At 45.3% G+C, this 23,623-nt stretch overlaps 1 protein-coding gene across 3 annotated transcripts; it reads right to left on the minus strand.

The window, feature by feature from the left end:
• Positions 1–22,482, minus strand: LOC100122788 (spectrin beta chain, non-erythrocytic 1). Of its 3 annotated transcripts, none has more exons than XM_031926600.2 (24): positions 20,445–22,482; positions 18,060–18,340; positions 17,817–17,984; positions 16,401–16,626; positions 15,337–15,614; positions 14,234–15,251; positions 12,508–14,147; positions 12,108–12,424; positions 11,656–12,033; positions 10,625–11,576; positions 9,271–9,932; positions 8,926–8,979; positions 8,130–8,736; positions 7,108–8,052; positions 4,999–7,017; positions 4,552–4,920; positions 3,380–4,465; positions 3,074–3,300; positions 2,886–2,995; positions 1,791–2,798; positions 1,547–1,720; positions 1,393–1,470; positions 1,280–1,311; positions 1–1,206 (listed from the first exon to the last, which is right to left on the minus strand). In XM_031926600.2, exons 1-24 carry the CDS (start codon positions 20,485–20,487, stop codon positions 958–960), a joined length of 12,921 nt encoding a protein of 4,306 aa, XP_031782460.2. In that variant the 5' UTR covers positions 20,488–22,482; the 3' UTR covers positions 1–957. The 3 variants fall into 3 exon arrangements, with proteins under 3 accessions (XP_031782460.2, XP_031782459.2, XP_031782461.2); XM_031926599.2 differs by having other exon boundaries at positions 7,105–8,052; XM_031926601.2 differs by lacking the exon at positions 8,926–8,979 and having other exon boundaries at positions 7,105–8,052.
• Positions 22,483–23,623: the final 1,141 nt, after the last annotated feature.

A 23,623-nucleotide genomic window follows, 5' to 3' on the forward strand; every position in this document is an offset into this window, starting at 1 on the left:
AAAAATTAAATCAGTCACGTCTTTTATTAATTAGACTTGATTATAGATCTTACAATGTATTAGTACTACGACACCAAAGCATAGCATAAATAATAATAAAAAATAATCTGAAGTACGACTAAATGCATATGTAATTAATTAAGCATACACTTTACATATTATAGCTTACAATGGTGTTTCATTCTTACAAAAGATAAGCTTTTTATTCCAAAACTATATTATATAAATTTGATTTCATACAACATACATCTTAATACAGTAGTTGTTCCCGAATAGTATAGTCTTGAATATACAATATTATTCAACACAATAAAATATATATTAAATCATCTACAAAATAAACATACAAATCTCTTGCGCTACAGTCGCGTAATTTATAATCTTATTTTCTTTTCAATTCAATGGTCAGGTACATTATAAGCCGGTGTATGTATGTCCTACATTCATTTATTTACTGTTGATGAGTTTTGATTCCTCTATCTTGATTACTGTTACTTATTGGCTTATTTGATGGTTGTTATAGAACTTTGATCATTTCATAAACAAATTCAAGGTTCACTTGAATCGGAAAATAATTTTTTTGATGATTTCTTGCTTTTTTTCTTAACACGCGAGTATTTTAACAATCATTCTTTATTAAATCAACAGGCAAAAAAGTATTCAAAAGAAGATTTCAATTATTATCGACAAAGTTCAAAACGTTTATACGTTTAAAGGCGCGCAGAGCCTCAAAACAATTATTTCATGTTATGCAAATAAAAATAATTTAAAAACGAACAAGTACTCGATCAGAGGTTAGATGTTACAGTCACCCGATAGGTTTGAGACGTATCTCAATAAAAAATTAATCTCGCAGTCCAGCTGTTACCAAATATATATATATATATATATATATATATATATATATATATATATATATATATGTGTGTGTGTGTGTGTGTGTATATATATAAACTATTATTGCGAGGGCTTTTTGCGCCGACCAAACAAGTTACTTAGTACGGAAGTTTTCTTGTAGTCGCGATCTTTCCGCGAACCGCCGAAACTCTGTTCGCTTTCCGATCCACTCTCGGACGCTCGGCGACCGGCCCCGTCCACTACGGAAATACTCGGAGGACTTGTTGGGGATGAAGCCATCGGTGGTGCTACGTAAGGAGGTAATGAAGTTGGTCTACCGGTAAATGTGTTCATTTGATGTCCAGCAATCTTTAACAGATAACAGATAAGATTTTACTCCTTGTTTTTAATGAATAACGGTTGTTGAAGATTTTTGACTCACCTGCCTCGAATTGACTGGGAAATTTCCATAAGCTATAACGCAAAAAAAAATTAACGGAGTTCTAGAACAAGCAGTTACATAATTTAGACTGATATTTAAATTTCAAAACTTACCGTTATCATGAGGGCTATTCCAATGAGCTATTTTATTCGAAGGCGGAGGAGCAGTCGAGGGTAACGGAGGCACGATTTCTACGAAAAAAATCGATTGTTAGAAAACAGTTAACTTATTGTTCATGCACAAAAGAAGTTGGAACAATCATTTTACTGGCAGTGCGTATACCTTGTTGTTGGTAATGGGCATTGTGTTCTACATTAGGCGGTCTATGCCAACTACCATCATTCGCGTTGTACTGACCAGAGGTACCGTTTAGGTTCATGTTTCCACTTGTTGGTTGATAGGATTGTGGCCTATTTTGCTGTCCATAGTGTTGCTCTACATCTTCAATGATACTCATTTATTATAAAATACAGTGTACAACGTCGCATAATTCAAATAAGAAAATAATTACCATTTCGTCTGAGTGGCACGGTATTGTCGAAGCTCGGCGATCTTGCGGGAACCGGCGGAGGTGCTCCTCTGGGTGGTATTGGCGGTTTCTCGTTTGAGTGCATCGCTAGGTGTTGTTGATTGACATGCTGGTCGTGAGGCCTCGGTTGCGGTTGCTGCTGCTGTTGCTGCATTGGGTGGTGATGATGGTGTTGCTGTTGCTGCTGTTGTTGCATGTACATTTGTAAGAATTCTTTCTGTGGCTGTGTGTCGGGAGTCGACCTTCCTACATTTTCTGAATTCCTGTTCGGATCTGATCGCTTTTTATGAACTTGCGGTTGGTGTTGCTGTTGCTGTTTCGGCGACAAATCTGCTGGACCTTGACTTGCATTTGGTGTAACGTCACGTCTGATTACAGAATTCTTACGCTCCATTTCCGGCGTTGATGCGTGGCTGCTACCAGTAGACGGTGCGTCGTCCAAGTGATCGGGCGACAAATTCTGTATTCCCTCTAGGTCCTTGTGTGAATCATCGTAACTCATAAGTTGAAGGCTAGGCGGTAGTTTAGCGTGGAATGAAATTTTGTTAACCCAATCTTCCATGTCTTGCTTGCTAGATGCCAAAAACAAGAACTCCGAGCCATCCGTGCATTTTAATCGGAAGACGTTCTTGCGCTTCGTGTAATCCTCGGCTCTCTCACAAGTTCCATGGAATATGTTGATCGGTGCAGTTGCGGCTTTGCTCGACTGGAAGTCATCAATGTCCTTGAAGAAGCACAATAGCTGCCCGCATAGAACAGTGTAATACGGCTTCCAGGAGCGCACTGCAGCCTTTTTGCCTCCACTCTGGAGCTCATGCTTTCTTTCGAGTACACCTTGGATTTCTACTGGTGGTAACGAGTCGACGTTTTCTATTCTTTGATGCTTTCTAAAGCTTTGCGTTCTTCGTCTTGTGGTAAAGCTTGGTGTTCTCTTTGGTTTTTTCGTGTCTACCTTCATACTTTCGGCTCGTTTAATGTCAGCGGCTGATGCTATCATTCAAACATACATTAATATTAATTGGTATATTTACTTTAAAAAAGTAGAAATATAGATGATTAAATAAACAGAAAGCTTACTTCTTCTCAGTCTGTCGCTCAACATGTGGTGTAGACCACCGTAAGATTTACTCGTAGTTGGAGTGTTCTGCGATGCATCGCCTGCTCCGCCTTTCATGGGCGAAGATGACCTGTTAAAATATAAAAAGTCATTTAGTATTCATAATTTTAACAAGAAAATATAGCTGATTGAATTATCGACTACTTGCCTGTTCATCGTTTCATGATCATCGTAAGTGCCGTTCATTTCATCCCGTGACACGTGACGCGGACTTTCTATGTAACGTCTCCGTTCTTCTTCCCGTTTTCGTTCTTCCGTAATCCTTTGCACTTCCTTGCGCTTGCGTTCCTCCAAACGCGCTTTTTCGACGCGTTCCTTCTCGGCCTGTCTCGCTGCCATTTCGGTCTCGAGTTGCTTTTGGAAGGCCTTTTCAAGCTTAAAAAATTACAAATGTTTTTATTAGTTTTACACTAAAAAATAAAACCATAGTTTCAAGGATTAGTTTATAGCTTACCATTGTTATACGCTTGATCGCATTAAACTTTTCTTCCTGTGCTTCGATGGTCTTTTCAAAGTCTTGATGTTTCATGATCAACTCCTCGACCTGCGGTATCGATTCACCGTACTGTTCGTCCCTCAGCATCGGTTCTCTGCTCGCGATCCAGTTCTCCAGCGTCTCAGCGTCTCTTTTGAAAGTTTGAGTATCCAGGTTCTGTTCATATATGAGCTTCCTCTGTTCCCACGTTTCTTCCAAAATCTGACTCCTTTGTCTTAGCACGGATACTTTCTCTTGAATCTCTTTGGCGAGGAAGTGTCCTTGCTGCACGAGAGCTTGGCCAGTTTTGTAGAACTTGCTGAATGCGTCGTCGTGCGTGTCAATCTCGGCCCGGTACTCGTTATGCCGTGAAATGAGGGCCTCAGCCCCAGGAACATCACGCGCCAGTTCTGGGGCCGTGACCTTGGCGACCATTTCGTTAATCCAGGAAATGAGATCCCGGTACTCGTCAAAGTAAGCTTGAAGCTGTTCTGCTTGAACGAGTTTGCCCTTACGTTGAGCAGCTTTCTCGAGAAGATCGTTCCAGGACTCGTCCACCTGCTCGTGTTTCACGGCAATGTGTTCTGTCGCATCAGGGAACAGTGCCGCTAGCCTTGACGCTTCTTCCATCACTGCTTCGACCTGTTCTTTTACCGCACCCAAATCGGTGTCCAAGCCTTGGTGCTTGCGAACAAGTGCCTGGATTGTCTCTAAATCATGGGCGTATTCGTGATCGGAACCTAGAGTTGCCTCTTTTTCCTGAATCCAAGAGATGGTCTCATCGGCCGTTCGGTCAAACATGTGCACCTGTTTGGCACCGGCAAGCGCCTCTTGACGCGCGTGCGCCAATTCTTTTAAGTCTTCCCACTGCTGTTTGGTCTCGTCGATCTTGCTGTGGATCTTGCTAGACTCGGGATTCTTTTCTTCGAGAAGCTTCTGGCCAGCTTCGATTATACCGGTCATTCGGTTCTCGCTACTGATCAGACTGGACAAAAAGTTCTCGAACATCTGAATGAGCAGCTCAACGTGTTCTACATCGCAACCATAGTCTTCTGATGCGGCGATCTGTTGTAGAGTCAATAAAAATGATTTTATTTGTAAAGCACATGCGTCGGAAACTATTAATTATATTTAAGAAAATAAAAACGTACCGTTGTTTGATCTCCGATCCATTCTATAACTTGATCGGCCTGCATGATAAATCTGTGGTATTTTTCACTTTCCAGTAGTCTTTGAGATCTCTTCTCTTTCAAGTTTTGTAAATTTTCGAACTTATGCTCGATCTCTGACTGCTTGTAAGCTATATTTTTACTGTCAAAGTGGTGCCTTTCAACCAATCCCTTCGACAATTTTTTCAAATTTTCGACTGTACTCGTAAATCCACACAGATCACGTTCAACTCCCTCTAGCTTTTTAAACAACGACTGGACTGAATCCTCGTCTTTACCGTAATCCGTCGAGTTCAACAACGGTTGTTTTTCTTTGATCCATTGTTCAGCTTCCGCCGCTTCAGCATAGAACTGTAAATAGAAAAAGGTTTACAAAAGTTTAAGTTAACACTACAAACCAACAGTATTAATATCAAGACGATTAAGTACCATTTGTGATTCCACGGCGTCGAGCAACCTCAGCTTCCTTACGCTTGCAAGATCTCTCAGGTGCATAAGTTTTTCTTGCAACTCTCGAGACAGGGATTCGATCTTCTCCGATGCGAAGTGACCGCTCCTAACCATGGCAGTAGCTCTGCTAGCCAGCGAAGCGACCACTGGTTCTCGTGAAATTAATTCAGCTTCAAGCGCATGATGTTTCTTCTGTAACCGTTGCACAGTCGTTAACGAGCTACCGAGATCTTTACTGCCGGCGAGAACTTCCTTCTCAGATAGCCAGTGCAACTCGTCCTCTACGTCTCTTGCGAATTGATGAAGAAGTTTGGCATCTTCTAGATTGTCCCTACGAATTTGGATAGGTTCTTGCAGCCCATGATACCTGGTAATAGTAGTCGCTGCTCTCTCTTGAATCTCCTCGCTCATGAAATGTTTGGCACGTTGGAAATTAGCTGCGGTTTCCTTGATAGACTCGCAAGTTTCGTTATGGCTCATCACGTCGTTCTCCAGATTGGTATGTCTCTTCAGCAAATTGGCAACGCTCGACAGATCCTTACCGTGATCCTCGGACTGCAGTTGCGTTTCGATTTCGTCGATCCAGGCTTCGAACTCGTCTAGAGTTCGACTAAACAGTAGCGCTTGGTAAGCGTCATCTAGTCGGTTCTTCTTTAATTTACTGGTTTCCTGTAAAAGCTCCCACTCAGCCTCCAGCTCATCAAGGCGCTCTTGAATTTCCTTGGAAGCGAAGTGGTCTTCCTTGACAAGCGCCTCGCCCTCGGTAGTGACAGCGGACACTCGCCCCTTGTTAGCAGCCAATTCACTCTCGAATGCCACGTGCTTCTGAATCTTGCTCTGCAGATTTGTAGAATCACGATAGTTCTCGTCGCTCGCCACTTGTTGCTTCTCGTGAAGCCAACCTTCGACTTCCAGGACGTTACGCAAGAACTGGTGAAGACGTCGACTTTCCACCAGTTTATTTCGCCTGGCCAGAGCACTGTTCTTGAGCTTGTCTCTGCGCGCGCAAACAGCTGCTAATCTCGACTTTATACTCGGCGCGTCAGCGTGGCCTTCAGCAAGAACAGCGCTTGCGAACTTTTCTAGCTCCTCGATTCGTCCGAGTTGAGGCGTCAACATTTTCTCAAAATCTTCATGTTTTCGCATTAATTTCTCGACTCCAGATAACGAGTCTCCGAGATCATCGTTGTTTAGGAATGCTTCTTTCGTTGCAAGCCAGCTATCGGCTTGATTAGCTTGCTCCTTGAATAATTGTAGTTGATGAGCCTGCTTGAGTTTCTGCTTACCCGAAAGCCAGGCGTCATTCAATTCCTGTTGCAACTGCTCTAAATGGTCCAAACTCTCTTGTATGAATTCTCCCATGGGAATCAGCTTACGCCCATGCTCTCCAAGCGCCTTAAAGGTATCCTGCCTGCCATCGATTTCCGCCTTTCTCTCTTGGTGTAGTTCAAGCAAGGCTTCGGCCTCCAAGATAGTCGTTGGCGGTTCCACTTCATTCATACGCTTGATGGTCTCCGCCACCCAAATTTCTAATTCGCGCAGTTCTGCACGGAACTTGTGTAATGTATAAGCTTGGATGAGAGCCTGTCGACGATCGCTTGTCAAACGTTGCAACTCGCTCCAGTTAGTCTCCAATTCCGAAAGGATTCCATTAATCTGAGAAGCTTTTTCCGGGTATTTTTGCGAAAGAATATGTGCCTCCGTTTGATGTTCCTTCAATTTGCCTTCGATGGCAGTCATATCTCTCTCCATCGCTTCCTGTTTACGCTGCAAGTGATCGACGCCAGCCAAGTCTTTTCCAACGTCATTCGTGTTCATGGCCAGAGATTTCTCTACGACACGTTGGTTCGTATCATCGATATCGCGATTGAACAAGTGGATCTCCAGGGCCCCTGCCAACGTTTCTCTATACGCGCCAAGAGCTCCTTGTAACCCACGCCATTTATTGTTGAAGCCATCTCGACGTTGTTGGATCGCTTTAGTTTCTTCATCTTTTTCCTGTAATGAAATAAATATATTTAAGATAAATTTATGAGATACGCGATTTCAATATGAGCAAACACATATAGACGAAACAACACTAACAACCTGCTTAATCAGCTTATCTGCCAGTGCGTTGATCGTTTTGATTCTGGCGTCGTCAACTCGCATGTCGCTGTCGACGTCGTCCAGTTTACGCTGCAGACTCAAACAGTGCTCGTAGTCTTTACCAATGTCTCCGGCTTGTACCATCATTTCTTTGTCTCGAATCCAAGCTTCGATCTTCTCAACCTGGTTATTGAAGTCGAGAATGTCCTGCGCTTCTTCCAAGCCTCTGCCACGATTCTCCGATTCGATTAGAAGTTTCTTCCACGAAGATAGAAGATGATCAAGTTGCTGTCGAATTTCGGCACTTGCCGGATGCTTATGCATCAACAACGTCTCTCCCTTCACTTTAATTTCCTCAATGCGACTTTGATTGGCTGCCAATTCAGCTTGGAACGCCTGGTGTTTCTGCAATTTCTTAATCTTGTCCTCTAAACTAGAGACCTGTCCCTTTGAAGCTTCAGCCTCGAGCTTCTTCTGCCTTTCACCGATCCAAGATTCAGCTTCACCGACATCCCTTACGAACTGTGCATGCAATAGTCCAGCCTCTAATCTTGCCTTTCTGGCGTTGCACAGCTCGCGTATTTTCGCTCGTCTTTTGATCACTTCATCAAGTCGTTTGGCTATCGTACGCGACTCGAAGTGATTCTGCGATAACAATTTGCTGCCGTGCTCTTGTAATGCGGCCAGCTTGTCTTCTTGCGTGATCAACAGTTTTTCAAACTCGTTGTGTTTTTTCACCTGAGCATCGACCTCCTCAACTGACACACCAAAATTGTCGTTGCTCAAGGCAGCCTCTTGGGTCGTGGAGAGATTGTCGAGTTGCTTGGCATCACGCAGGAAAAAGTGTAGGTCTATCAGTTGATCCAGATGAATCTTCTTCTGTTGCCAGGCCGTGTGGAGCTTCTGGCGCTCGTCTAGGAGTTGGCTACACTTTTCTTCGACTTCCTATAGTATTAACAAAAACATCCCGGCTTTAAAAAAACTATCTTCAACAGTAATGAAAAAAGCAAAAGTTTACTCACGCTTGCTGCATAGTGTCCAGTTTGAACCATGGCTTCGCCAAGGTCGAGAACATTGCTAAAGGTGTCCTCTCTCGCTTCGATTTCTCCTTTCAGTGCCTCGTGTTCGGCCTTTAGAATCTGCGCGCTAGCAGCATCGCGTACGTTATCTTGCGTCGACATGGTCGCGCACAGACCGGCCGTCCAATTTGTCAGATCCCTGACCTGCGTTAAGAATCTCTGCAAATCGCAACTGGCTTGCAACTGATCCCTACGGTGAGCCGATCTCTCCTTCAACTCCTCCCAGTTGGCCAGCACAATCTTTTGCTGTTGGTCGATGTGGGCGGCGTTATTACCCGGGTAAAGGGCCTGGAGCCTAGCAGCATCTTCCACCAGTACCTGTAGCTGCGCTTCGAGCGCAACCAGATCATTCTCAAAGCCCTCGTGGCGTCGAATGAGCGCCAGAACTGAGTTTAAATCCCTGCCAAGATCGTCAGGCAATGCGGCTTTCTTTTCTTGGATCCGGGAGAGAGCCTCAGCAACGTCCCGGTGGAAACGATGGATCTCACCTGCTGCTTGTAATCGCTGTTCTCGGTTGCGCACAAGCTTCAGGAGGTGCTGCCACGACTCGCTGAAAGTGAAATAAATGTTCAATTATCAATTCTAGGCTGATCAGTTTGATCTGAGCGTTTGGCGTTTTAGCGAGGGAGGTTATTCGTCTACTACTGTGTTAATTCCATGTACAGGACCTTAATTTATGTTATATCGAATAATAATCATAAAGTAACCAAGGCAAGACTGCACACTCAAACGGACTTACCACATCTTGGCATGCAACTGAGCCACCTCGAGTACCGGATCGTCTTCACCGTTTCTATATAGTCAATTTATGTACAGAAAAGTGGTTAATGTTAGTTTACCCTCATCCTTACTAAAGAAACCGTGCCACACCTGACCATATCTTTAGAAATATTATCTCACTCAAGAGTTTTATATATTTGAATGTTATTATACATGCAACAGCATTGACACTATCAGACAATAACTATAGGCATAGTCTAACAAGTATATAATATTTACAAAACTAAAATCGAGTTACGTTTAATGAAAAAAAAAGAAAAAAAACTCATAGAACCCTTAAACCAATAAATTTATTTTTCCTTACCCAAGTTGCTCTTGTCTCTTCTCGATGTCCTGAATGTACGGACTCTCATTTGCAATTAACTTCTTCGCCAAGACTTGACACTGATTGAACCTCTCCGACCCGGCCTCTATCCTGTGTTTAAAATCATTGAATTTGGCTTGAAGAAGCAACAGGTGCTCGTAATCCTGTCCATAGTCCTCGGAGGAGGCAGTCTGTTCTTGTTCTTTTATCCACTGCTCGAGTTCTCGGCTCTCGAGGAAGTACTCGTGCCGATACATACTCTCCATGAGACGTTGCTGTCTCAGAGTAGCCAGACGTTGGAGGGATCTGACCTGCTGGGCAATAGCCTGTTGCTTGTTGGCTATAGCCTTGCTGTCCGGGTGTTTGGCGTTGATCATCGTCGAGGCAGTGTTGCCCATCTCCGTGACAATGCCGTTGTAGGTGTCCAGTTCGAGTTCGAGAGCCTTGTGCTTCGTGAGCAACTTAGTGGCTGCATCACGATCTCGTCCGTAATCGGTGGAATTGAGAACGTCGTTCTTCTCGACGAGCCAGCTTTCTACCTCGCCGGCTTCAAAGAAGAATTCTTGGGCTTTCAGGGACAAGTCCAGAGCGTGACTTCGCTCAGCTCCCTTTTCTCGCAAGTGGTTCCATGCGCTGCTCAACGTATCGCATAGGTCTTGAATCTAGATTAAACATAATACGTAGTTTTAAAAAAACTGCTACAATAATTTGCTTTTTTTAATAAAACAGCTGCAAAACACAATAAGTATAAGTAGTTATTAAAGGTAAAACATTATTAAAAGCTTATAATCAATCCAACAAATGTGAACGATGTGTCGCTAATACAGCGTTTGTGAAGTTCATGCACGAACATCGACAGCCATAGTTCGTGAAAACGATGAAAACAATGAACGTAAATCGAGTTTGGTGTTTGAGAAATTAAAACGAAAACTTTAGTGAAATCATAATAAAAGTGACAACGACAACAGCAGTATATAACCAAAAGGAAGCCATAAATAATAAAAATTGTGAATTAAAGCATTCTCTGAAATGTTTGCTATTTTTATCTAATTGATCACGCAATTCCAAAAGCACACATCTGATGTACGTTTTTACGAGTGCGCTTTTGGCTCACATAGTCCTCCTTCTTACCTCAACCGAACCAAAAGATGAAATAGTGCTCCAGCTGTATAAAAATCGTACAACTGTACTTGTATATAAATATTATAAAAACGTTTCATGTGTGTATACCAAATTTGACATCCCAGATGAAGAAAACATTGTAAAAATCAAGACAAGCAACCCTTGTGAAAACGTGATTCAAAATATCTAGGATGTTGTAAATAATGAATTTTCGTAACGAAATTCCGCATACCTTCTTTCGTTCAGGATGCGCTTGATCGATGAGTCCTTGACCAGAAGCCAGAGTTTTCATGATCATTGGTTCGTGACCCTGTACTTCCGCTTCGAACTTCTTGTGCTTCTTGTGCAGAGATTGCGTCTGATGCAAGTTCTGGCCCATCATGGTAGACGTTGCTTGAGGCAAATGATCGTTGATCCATTGCAATTCTGCGTCTAATTCGAAACCAAACTTGTGGAATCGTAGACTTTCCTCTAGAGCTTCACGGCGTCTTTTTGCCGGTTCCTTGAGACTTTGGAACTTCTTCTGAGTGTCTTGACTAGTTTTTAAAATGTTTGGTGCATCGAAGTGACCTTCGTGAGCCATCTCTTGTCCCATTTGTACGAGGTCGTTCACCTTTTGCTCCCATTGCCCTAATTTCGTCTCCAGAAGCTGGTGTTTCTTAAGAAGATCTTTACAGTTACGCAAATCCTGACCAACTTCTTGGCTCGCCAGGGAATTTTCAATCTCTTCCAAATCGAGTCGAGCGTCTTCTATGATTCTGTTATATCCGTGTTGCGCGGCAGCTTGGCGCAATCGTCTGCCCTTTTCCATGGATAACACAACTAACTCATCCCATTGTTTGTTCAAATCTTCCAAGACTTTTCCAACGTCCTCAGATCTGTAATTTTCCTCGGATATTAAAGCTTTTCCAGCCTTGTTAACTGCTCGTAGCTGTCCTTCATTAGCCCTTAGTTCCCTTTCGAAAGCTTCGTGCTTTTGGAGCTTGCGCTCAAGATTGTTCAAATCACGGTAAGTCTCATCCGATGCGGTTTTCATCTTGTCACTTAACCAGTCCTTCAGATCATCTACTTCGGCGGAAAACTGCTGGTAATATTCCGAGGCTTGCAAAGCTGCTCGACGGCGTTGCGCTGCCTCTTTGACTGTGGCACGTCGGGCGAGAACTTGATTCCGTTTCTCATTGATACTAAAATACGTTATTCATGATTGTAGAAATAGTTCGAAAATAAAAAACAGATAGTGCAGCAAAAAATTAAAATATTTACTTGTTTTTATCGTAGTGATCCTGAGCTATGAGTTTGTCAGCAACGTCGCTAAACACCTTCAACCTGTCGTCCTGTGCATGAAGCGTGTTTTCGAATTTTTCATGCTGTTTCAATAAAGCCTCGACGTCATCTAGAGATTCTCCGAGATCAGTGAACTCCAGGAAGGTGGCATGCGAGCTAGTCGTTGCATCGATTTGATCAGCTTCGCGATTAAATTGTTGTAACTCAAGGCACTGTTCTAGCCACGCTTCTTTGGACAACCAAGTCGACGTGACGTTGTCGTACAATCCGTGAAGTTTCTCGTGGCGTTCCTTTACCTCATTCAGAGCTGGATTTCTCAACAGCAGCTGACCTCCAAGAGCTTCGACTTCCCGGAATCTTATTTTAAACGATTAATTTGCATTATTAGATACCAAAAAAATTATGAATGTATAGTTAAATAAATTACTCACTCATCTTCCTTCGTTTTAATTTCTTCACCGAGTTCTACGTGCTGTTTCCTGAGTTTCTCGGCTGTTGCGATATCTCTTACAGGTTCTTCAACGTTCATTGTTTCCAGAGTTTCCGTTGCCCAACTGATCAAATTCTTTGAGCTGTTCATAAAGATTTGCTGTCCGACAGCGTCTTCCAATCGTGACCGACGTTCTCGGGCTTTATTTTGAACTTTGTGCCACAAATCGCGTATTTCGTTTTGCCTAGCGTTTACATTGTTCAGTTCATTGGGGTAAGTACTCTTAACGCTGTTGGCCAATAAATTAACTTTTCGAACCTAGGAGAAAAATTCACACGATAAGAAAATATTAATATCACGGAATCTTGATTCTTGATAAAAAAAAAAGTTAAATCTCTTACTTTCTCCTCCACTGGTGCCAGTTCGCGTTCAAGGTGCTGATGCCTTCTCTGCAGTGCTTGAACCGTTTTTAGATCCGGTCCCAATTCTGCTGTGTCCAGCTGTGTTATCTTTTCCAGCATCCAGTCGTGCGCCTCATCGCACGTTCTGTTGAACAACTCCACGCTCGAAGCACCCTCCAAACTCTTCTCTTTCTGTGCTTTCAACCAGTTCAGATGTTCCCACAGCTGATGGATATGCCTCTGCCTAGCTCTGACTTTATCCAACTGGCTGTGTCCCTGCGTGACGAACTCCTCGACCGCAGCGTCGATCGCCTCGACACGCTTGCCTGATGCCGATAGGTCTGTAAGGAACTTCTCGTACTTTCGCTTGGCCGTCTCGACGTTGTCGCGCGAGTCATCTGCCTTGAGCATCTTTTCTCGATCCTTGATCCACTTCTCAAAGTCGTCGCATTCGCGATAAAAGCCATACAGTCGAATAGCATCTTCGAGCAGTGCGTGGCGGCGTGTCGCCAGCTCCTGGAGTTGACCGTAAGTGTCGTTGATCTTCTTCATGCGCTTCTCTAGGTTCTCGTTGTCGCTGACAGCCGCACGTCGCACTGGTTTCACGGCCGAGCGGGTGGATTTGACACGCCTGACTGGTACCACTTGACGAACCATTCGCGTCTTCTTCACTCGTTGCGTTACTCTGACTCGTTCGGGTTTGCGTACTTGTACCTGAATGACTTTAGGTTCAACTTCGCGGACATAGCTAGCCGGTACAAAACCATCTGTGCCATCCGCTTTCCTTACGCTCCACCAATCGGGGTTCGTCTTGTTCAGCAATAACATCACCTCGCCCTTGACCATCTGCATACCCTGTCCGCTGAATGGATAGAGACTCCTGACCTGCGGAACAAGCCTCTCTTCCAGCACAGTCCTGGGCTCGGTGCGTTCGACGATTTCGTCAACCCACTCATCCTGAGGAACGAGTCTGACCTCCTGCGTCCACTCCTCCTGCTCTAGTTCGGCCAGTGGCTCAGCCTGCTCGTTTTCAGCATTTTGCGTTTGATCAATTTGGAGGGCAGAGATGCCGGCGCGCTGTAATCGTTCGGCCTGGGCGTTAAGTGATTGTAGGTCACCGCGGTAGGCGTTAAGCTCGCCCTCGAGGTCTTTGTGCCGCTGAAGAAGGGCCTGTGCTGAAGGCTCGTCCACCCCGTAGTCCTCCGATGCAACGAGTGCCATTTTCTCTTTCATCCACGAGTCCGCTTCGTTGGCGTCCGCGCAGAACTGCAAGGCCTCTGCTGCTTCTTCTAACTGTTTTTTTCTCAACGCTAACAGTTCCTCGAGAACCCTCCAGTGTTCCTGCAACGACTCCAGCCTGTTCTCGATTTCCGGAGCAGATGGATGTTGTTCGCAAACCAGTCTTCTACCTGCCTGGCTTAACTGTTCCGACTTGGGTCTTCTCGTCTTTGTTTCATCCTCTAGTGCCTTATGTTTCTGTTGTAGCGATATCAATGCTCGCAGATCTTTCGCCACTATTCCAGCTCTGCAGATTCTTTGACGTTCCACTAACCAAGACTCTTCGTCTTCGTGGTCCTGCAGGAACTGAAAGAAGTTCCGGGCGTCTTCCAACCTGGCCTTTCGTTCTTTACTGTACTCTCCTAAAGAACGGTAATGATGCGTTAAATTTAATTAATCAGGAAAAAAAAATCAAAGCATTACTACAAAAACACATTCTCACACTTACCTAATTGTCCATAAGCTTTGTTGAGTTGTTCAAGTTTGGCCTCCAGCAAGGCAGCCTCCTTGCTAAGCGCGTGCGGCTGCGCCTGCTGTGTCTGAGCCGCGACCTGAGTCTGCACCTGGGCAGCTTGCCTGGCTAACCTACGTTGGCTCTCTCCTAAAGCGGTAACCTGTAACTCCTGCAAACTGTGCCTCTGCAGCAGATCCTCTACTCCAAGTAAATGTGGTCCCACTTCGGTACTCTGGAAGCTCAACTGCAGCTCCTGCACGCTCGCAAGAGTAGTCTCGATCTCCCGCATAAGGCTCATCAGCGAACACAGCGCCGACAGATTGGCCTTGTGCCTATCCAACAGACCCAGAAGATCGCGCCATCGCTGCAACACCTGCTGCTCGCGGGCCTGCACACGCTCGAGTCCATGGTAATTCTCTCGCACGAGTTCCTCGGACATGTTAGTCAGATCGTGAAAACGCTCCTCGCGCGCCAATATATCCGCGCTGATGGCTTCGTGCTTCTTCACCGTCGCGTCAACCTGTGCCAGATTACTGCCATAACGTGGATCCGACAGCACCTGTATCATTTCTTTCAGATAGCCCTCGCGCAACACGCTCTTGCGCTCAAACTTGTAGTTCAGCTGTTCAAGCCTCTCGTGACGAAGAAGCTCGCTTCGCAAAGCAACCTCGCGTCTGTGCTCGGCGCGCTCTAGCTCGATCCACTTGCGCTCGATGTCGTTGACGAGTTGTCCCTCTTGAGGCACGAAAGCTGGTTGGTTGAGGGACTTGAGACGGAGGTTGATGTGGAAGTATAAAGCTTCGATTTCGGAACGTTCTTTATATTTAGGAGGTTTCTCGATGGTACGGTACTGCTTGAAGGCCAGAAGCTCGCGTTGAATGCCTTCAAGAGAGTTGGGGAAGTTTCTGTCTTCGAGCACTACGATTTTCAGGTTGATCCACTCGAGCAAGTCCGTTGTCAGCTTGCCGTAGTGGACTTTCATCTTGTCGGCGTCCATCATTTGACCGACGATCTGAATCACGATTAATTTTTGATTATCATCAAAAATACATAGAAATAATCAACCTAAACCACGATAAAAAAAAAAGAATACTCACGTTCGCAATTCTTTTGCCACTCTTGATTTCGTTCTTCATCCTGGCGAACGTGTGATAGTACGACGCGACGTAAGTCATGATTGACTTCTCGTCCGGTCTGGCAGTGTCCACGTCCTCGGCGTCGAGGAGCCGAGGAATGCCCAGCTCCGAGTTGGCCACGTCGAAGGCATAGTTGAGATTGTCGATGTGTTTCGTCTGTTGCAGGTCCGACCAATTGACGAGATCCGGGCGATGCGCGTGGATCAGCGCGTTGAAGCCCAGACCGCTTCGCCATGATCCTGTGTACAATATCGACGACAAAATTACTCGTAAGTACAGATATTTGGTTTTTAAAATTGTGACATGTGTGGGTAAGCATCAGGTTTCACGCGATTGTATCCTTGTCAGGGTTCCGAGAAAACCGCGGAAAGTTGCGTAAGCCAGTGAATACAAGTTTTGTCGTGAGACTGATTTATTACTCACGCGCGGAAGATAGTCCTATGAATTGTGTTTACTGGTAAATACAGAAACGCTAGATTATTAAATTTTCAAGCATCGAGCAATATCTCTCACTCTTGAATATACAACTGCAGTTCTGTCTCGCGGCTATTTTTAAGCAAATTTCAAAACAAAAAAATGAGGAATGTACAGCTGGCGGTGTTGGGTCTCGGATCACTTGAACAAACTATTGTTTTCCACTTTGTACATTCTCGCACCTAGGCGCATTGCGCTCGAGTATTTCATACCGTTGGCTAATGCAAAACTATCCCGCTGTTTTTCAACATTATTTTTCCTCCGCTTACCGCGTTAAAAACTGACTGTACCAAAGAAGATTCCGGCGATTCAGTGTCACAAGGCGCAACGTTTTCTTGCAACAATGACGTGTACCATCCGATAAAAATACCAAGCGTCAAGATCATCAATCTCGCCGACTTTTTACCCGACCTCATAGCGCAACGCGAATGAAAGCCTGCGCCGATAAATTTTGCGAAAAAAGCGCAATTACGCTTCTAAAGATAGCGTCTTTTATCACACAGTATAAATACACCACAGAGTCGACGCATTCCGAATATCGCGATTCATACCCGTAAAGTCTTGTATGTTAACTCCGGGATAGCCGTTAGTCTTCCGCTGACACCAGAGCAGCAGCGCATCCTTGGCCGATTTCTTCTCGCTGCTCTCGTTCTCCTCGTCGACGTCGATCTCGATCTCCTGGATCTGGAAGCGCAGGATTATGGTCCATATGAGACCGAGGATCAGACGTGGATTGCCGTCAACTATGTCCTCCGCGCCGATACTCTCCAGCCGAACCTGCGAACAACGAGATGATCGTTGCGTGCATTACTGGGAATCATTTTGCAGTATTGTGTTCCGAGAAAATATTAATTTCCGATTCCAAATATGGATACGTGTACACTTTATTTTTTGTGTAAGCGAGTCGAGCAAGGCCTGAGAAACGGAGTTTTCATACGCTTCAATGGTGTCTAATGCATTAATTGAATTGTTAATTGTTTCTCATTGTTCTATAGCGCCGCGATCCTGCTTGAAATAATAACTCCATTCAGAGCCACACCTTTTGTTCCGCGATAGTCGTAGAGAAACTCTTTAATAGTAATAAGTAAAATAACAGTGAAAACGTCACTGCCGTTTACGCACGCATACGGCCTTATAAGAGCCGGTACATTACTTTTCGAGCGAAACTAGATCCGTGGAAGAAAAAAAATGAAGCGTATCCATATAAAAGTCGCCCGTTTTACAGTTACATACGGCGAGAGCTCGCTCCGCAGAGCTTATTAAATTAACTTTTCTTACGTCTTCTTGTATAAAGTGTTTACTCTGGTAATTCGCGCTTGAATAAATTAGCATAAGCAATGCGCCGGGCGAGATCCAATTGAAATCGGTCCAGTATATATAGTCGTTGACGCAAAAGTGTATTTTTCAACCGAGAGAAATTGAAAAAAGAAGCGCGATACGACTTTCCGTTTGTTTTTCGAGAAAGCTGCTGCGTCATTAATATTAATCGAATTTCGAATTCAAGATACAGTATATAGTTTCTAAAGTTTCGCGCATCGTCAATGCGGCTATTATACACACAGCTGCAAACTGCCACCACTCGAAGAGGCATCAGAGAGAAGTTACGGTTGCGCAACAATGTTTAATTGATTAACCGCCTTCGAATTTTCAAACAACCGGCTACTCTGTTTCTCGGCGGCGTAATCGCGAATTTATCGGCTCTCCCGGCCTTGAAATCTGAAAATGATTCCCCGTCGAGCATCGTATAGCAGTACATTAAGTATCTGACTGGCGCACGAGTCTGTTGATCAGAGAGTCGCGCTTGTATGATGTCATCGGCCGGTTTTATAGTCCGAGCAGATAAGTGGTATCAATGCGCAGGGGAAAATTGGTCGTTTCACTCGTCGCTAGCGACGCTCGATCGAAGTTGATTCTCGATTAGTCATGACAAGGAAAAACGTGTCGAGATCGGGGGGTTATGTTTATACCTTGGTGTGCAAGAACGCGAGAGACTTGTTGACGTTCTCGATTTTGTGGACGCGCATCCGGCCATTGTTGGGCTTGGCGAGTCGCTCGCCCGAAATTATCTCCAAGAGTTTGAGCAATTTCTTGCCGTCGGCCAGGTCCGTGAACAGGTCCTCCACCTCCATGCGAGCCTGCATTATGAGAGAATGATAAAAAGTAAATAAAAATAATTGTTTAGTTTCGAGATAGAGATAGGGGAGGCGAACCTTGAGCAAAAACGAGTTGATCCATTTGGTGAAGGTCTTCTTCTGGATGAGAAGCCGCTCCTCCTGCAGTGACTTGATGCGGCTCTGCTCGAACTTGAGGGCATCCTCCCTCTGCGTCATTCTCTTCTGTATCTGAGCGACGCCTTTGTATCTATCGTACCTCGTCGGTGGACAAGCCGCGGACGAGGAGTATGCCTGGTTGTACTCGTACTGCGGCGACTGCAGCTGTGACCTTGTCTGAGGTTCGGCGCCTGGCCCAGCGCCGGGCTCATACTGTGCTCCTTTATAAAGGAGAACAAAATATATCGGTTATTTCAAAATCGCTCTGGGAACATCGGTATCGTCCATATTGAGCATTCTCCTCTTTTACAATTCGACAGAGAGAGAGAGAGCGAGAGAGAAATACGCCGGGGTATAGCGCGCAGAGAGCCGTGTGTCCGTGTGCGTGAAACGTTCCATAGCCGCCACGCCCGCGCCCGCGCCGCGCCGATTCACTTGGCTTGCGGCTCTAAACGCTCTATATACCGATATTATACGAGGCTTTTCTCGCTGAAAAATCGATGCGCTTCCTCTCTGCCCTTTATAAAAATTATTTATATATATATATATATATATAATATACACGGGCGCGCGTTTCTGTGCCGGACGACGACTTGGCGCGCAGAGTCATTGTACGGATAAGTGTAGTAACGTAGGAAGATAGCGCGCGTGTCGCAAGTCACCGGTAGGAGTGTAAAACTATAATTGGCGCTTTTCGCCTTATCGCTTTCCCGTATATATATGCAATACGTTACATTCGCGCGTTACCCAGATTCCCTTCTTCGGCGCTTCCTCTTTTTGTCCCCTCCGGTTATCGCGCTGTTGCGCAAGCCTTGTCTCTCTTTAATAATACGACGTATATAGCAAACAAATCCATTTCAATTCGCGCCGAGCGTTTAACGAGGCCCTGTAAAAATCTGCATAATAATTATCGCAATCCTCTCTCTCCCTCTCGCGACTTCCGCATCGGCTCATGCAAATTCGCGACGGCCGCAAAACACAATAGCGCAAAACGCGCACATCTCGCAAGGCAGAAAACGTTCCTCGGCTCCCTCTCATACACAGGTATACAACAGAAAGAATAATACCCGCGCTTACGTAAGAATAGAAAAGCCGCAAACGCGCATACTCTCTAACGAGGCTTTTCTGCGCGCTAGTACACGCCGCGTAATCGAGTCTGTCTCTGCCTATATATACGTGTGTGTGTGTGTGTGTGTGTGTATAGAGCTGAGCGAGAGAGCGTCTTTGGAGTAAAATCGTATTACGTGCGCCTCGGATTCCTCCTCCTTCTTCTTCTTCTTGGTCGTTAGGCTCGCTCGCGCGCGCCTCCGTATTAAATGCATTCCATATACGCGGGTATTCATTCCGGGGCGAGCTCAGGTGCACCGCTAGACGGCGGCGGCGGCGGCGGCGGCTACTGCACGCAGAAATGCTAATGGGAAAGGATGGATGGCTGAGAGGAGCTATAGAGACGTTCCTGCTGCTGCTGATGCAGCTCGTTGAACCGACCGCCGGAGAGATGCGCGGAGAGTGTGGGTGGAGAGATTTTTGGAGAAATTTTTCCTACAGCCATTGACTTATGGAAATGGCTCGACACTTACGATTATATTCATAGAAATTAGTCCCGACACCATTTTCACCGCATATACGCTTCGGACTTTTTTCTCCGACTCATTTACACGCAGCCGCAGCATCGCACACACACACACACACACTCGCGGATATTGTTAAACGGAACAGCATCGCAGCCTCGTTATGCGTGACATCACGTTTCATTAACATTCGGCATTGTGACATCATTTCTCTCTCGTCCGAGGCGCGAAGACGAAACTCGCAGTGAAAAACAAAGCGTATAGTCCTATACACCTATATATGCATAAGAATATAGGAAAAAAAGTGTAATATACCACCTCTCGAGCGCTTAGCGATTCTAACGGATTTTCTCTTTTGGAAGCGTGCCACGACACTTTACATCGCGTATACACGCCGAGTTATTTCCCCCTCGAGACGGGTGAAAGTACAATTTTGCCGTATTAACGATTTTCCCTCACCGCTATAGCAGCAGAGATCCGCGACTTTTCCGCGTATCGAAAGCTCGTTGGAGTTATGATATATTCGAGAGAAAAAAAAAAATCACCGCACCTATACACACATACTCACACAGAGGCGTCGACGCGCATTCGCTATCTTATCTCCGTCTCACGGGCGCGCATAGCGACGTAGCGCTGAAATTTTTACGGTGACACGCACTGATTTCCAAGATCTAGCCTGGAGAATTTTCAACTTTCGAAAATGCCAACTTTTTGCTAAAATTCTAACGCATCTTATAGCGAAGTCGATGCTCACCGGATTGACGAAAAAGCCGTGACCGGCGTCGATGATCGTCCATGACTTCTCCTGCCCTTCGCTCTTCTGACAAGCTAACACCGACACATATACGAAAATTCCACGCGATGAGAACTAGAACTACGACTCGCGTCGTCTCCTGGATGATAAAACGAACAACACGCGCCCGAGCGTCCGGGGGCCAACAGTGGCTCTCTCGTGACACTCTTTAGCCGGAGCCTATACTAACGACTTCTTATCGCGAGCGCTCGAAAGGTGTGCCACCGATGTCATCGATATACTAGCTCCTATCTACGCGCGCGTGTGTATGTGTCGAGGGGCACACACACACACACACACGCGAGAAAGCTCTGGCGTACGTGCGAAACTTTGACGATGATACGAGTTAAGAGAGCTAATTGAAGAAACTGTTGTGCAGTCCGCCGAGGAATGTGTACGTGGATGGTGTACAGTGTGCTTTCTGGAATTAGGAAGTTCGTGTACGGTATAGAGGAGGACTGAAAAAAAGATAAGACAATTAAACGCGTGCGTCGAGTTTTCGCTTAAAAGGAAAGACTTTGTCCTTCTCTCTCGAGAGAGAGAGAGAGAGATAACAAATCAACCGTGAACAACAATTATACTTATCGACTCGATTGAGCTTACGATCGATTCCGATGACGATCAACAAACATTACACGGAACTGCCATAAATTTGATCGAAACAAACGCTCGTTTTCCCGAAGTAACCGAAAAAAGGCCTCTCCCTCGACATCTGTGCGCGCGAAAAAAAAAAAAAAACTACCCAAACGGACCTTGACTGATGCGGAACGACTGTTTACGACTCGGGACCCTTTTTACTCTCACGGCGGCCTCTGCTCAGCACGACTTTTTTTCCGAACGGTTACCGCTCATTTTCGCACATCTGTTGACAGCATGCATTTTCTCGTTAGTGAGGCTTTCGAACGTCGATGCGAAATTTAACCGTCGCGAGGAATTCCAGCGTATTTGGACAATCAAAACAATGCTTATACCATACACACGTTCTAAAGATAGTTCGTTCCGTCACAGATAACATCGCGGGAATGTCTCGAAAACGTCAGACGGATTCTTTTCTCTCTCCTCACCAAACATAATGACGTAACTGGAAGCGGCCGGCAATTTTGCAAATAAGTTAACGAGACTGGAAGAGGGGTTTTCCTCGAAAATTTCAGCGGGGGAACACGTGTTGCTGACAAAACCACGTTATATATAGTTTATAATACTTGTGCTTGTAAACGCCTGTCCCGTCTCTTAAAATCCGGCCGGAGATTACTGTAATATCGGGTGTAATAAAGTCAAGAATGTACGTAAAAGTAGATAAAAAAGGCGCAAATTACGCAAAGTAAATAAATAACGGTGCACGGCCTTACGCAACGCGTTTTCGATTAAAAATCTTATTAAAGAGACTGTCAAAGAAAATCAGGTTGTGTATATGTCGTAATGCGAATCATTACAAGCGTATAAATAAAACATTACGCGGCTCTCGTTTACACGCGCTCGCGCATTCTTCCTCTCCGATGACAAAGAATTCGCTGTAAATTAAAAAGATAACGCGATCGATATAGTTCTTGTCCAGTCCTTTATTATTAATTAAAAGCCTATATTATATACAGTAAAAAAAATATCGATTTATCTCCACAAACGCGCGCATACCCGACGAAGGCCATGTGTACAATATCAAGAGATAAGCGCGGAACGGATCTTATCTCGACGCCTCGAAATCGCCGCCTTTTAATAAAGCCTCTTCTCTCTATTTCTGCGTCTCGATCTCCCATTTCATCAATCCTTATACTGTTTACACAGAGCGCGATATCCCACATCCGCAGATCTGCACACACACACACACACACAGCGCAAAAGCAACAAACGCTGCAGCTACCCTATACACCGAGCGAGTATACAGCGAAAAGAGTAGAAAACGAGAGTAGTCACAGTCTCCCGCTCACATGTGAATGAGAAACCGCACAAGCGCACGCCGGATGTACGTATACACATAGGTATACACTGCGCAGACTGAGAGAGAGAGAGAGAGAGAGAGAGAGAACCGACCCTGGGACAGTCTTTTCTAAGAGTTCGAAGCGAAGAGATTTCCTCGGCGCGACGAACCGCCCCGCGATCTTGAAGGGATTCCAATCGGCACAGAAAAAGTCGAGCAACGGTTCGCCAACGACGAGTCTCTCTCTCTCTCTCTCTCTCTCTCTCACGGTTCGCGCGACGCGTTTTTTATTCCGCGTTGTGCCATACAGCTGCGCGACGCGATCTTACGGGGAATCGCCGGCGCGTGACGCACGTTATCGGTATTTTCATTTATCCGTCTCTCTCTCTCTCTCTCTCTCTCTCTCTCTCTCTCTCTCTCTCTCTCTCTCTCTCTCTTGCGCCTGATGGGCATAACGAGTTTATTATTGCCTCTCGTCGATCTCTTTTTCTCTCTCTTGGAGTTTAAGTACACACTGGGACTTTTTCCTCGCTCTCGATGTTAGTTGTATACCAGCGGTCAAGTTCGTCTGTCGGTTTATCGATCTCCTCTCGCGTCGAATCGAAAACAACGAGTGTGTAAGTACAGCGGCGTTGGATTACACCCCCGCGACGAGCTTAATTTTGTTTCTACGTTATAGCTTCGTCAGCAGCATCGAAGAGAGTTTACAACTCACCCGCCTTACTTCTTCTTGAGCACGACTGTGTGTAATTCAAGACGCTCACGTCTGGGTTGTTTAACCCGACGTCGAGTGCGCTATATGTACACGGACGTACGTACCGCAGCGAGAGACGAGTGTCGCGTTAATTAGCCTCCGTACAACGATCCGATCGAATGAATAATGCCTCGGTTATTGTATCAATCGCTCGGGGAATTCGCTGTCTGCGTAACGTCGCCTCTTTGACCCGTAAGTATAACGTTTATCGCTCTCACGTTGTTTATCCCGAAATTCGCTCGTTATCATTCTCTTACGTATGCACATACACGCTTATAAAGTACGTGTCGAGCGAACGGTACACACGTAGTGAGAGTAGAGAGAGAGAGAGAGAGAGAGAGGGAGAGCAGCCCGTGCAAAGTATGCGCCGGCCGAAATAACTGTGCCGTCGTATACACCCCACTTCTTCTTAGCCGTCTCCTGGAAATTCCTTTCCTCGCGATTCCCCGATTTCACCGTACACAGACATAT

This window comes from Nasonia vitripennis, chromosome 3, assembly GCF_009193385.2.
Source record: "Nasonia vitripennis strain AsymCx chromosome 3, Nvit_psr_1.1, whole genome shotgun sequence".
Classification (NCBI taxonomy): Eukaryota; Metazoa; Arthropoda; class Insecta; order Hymenoptera; family Pteromalidae; genus Nasonia; species Nasonia vitripennis.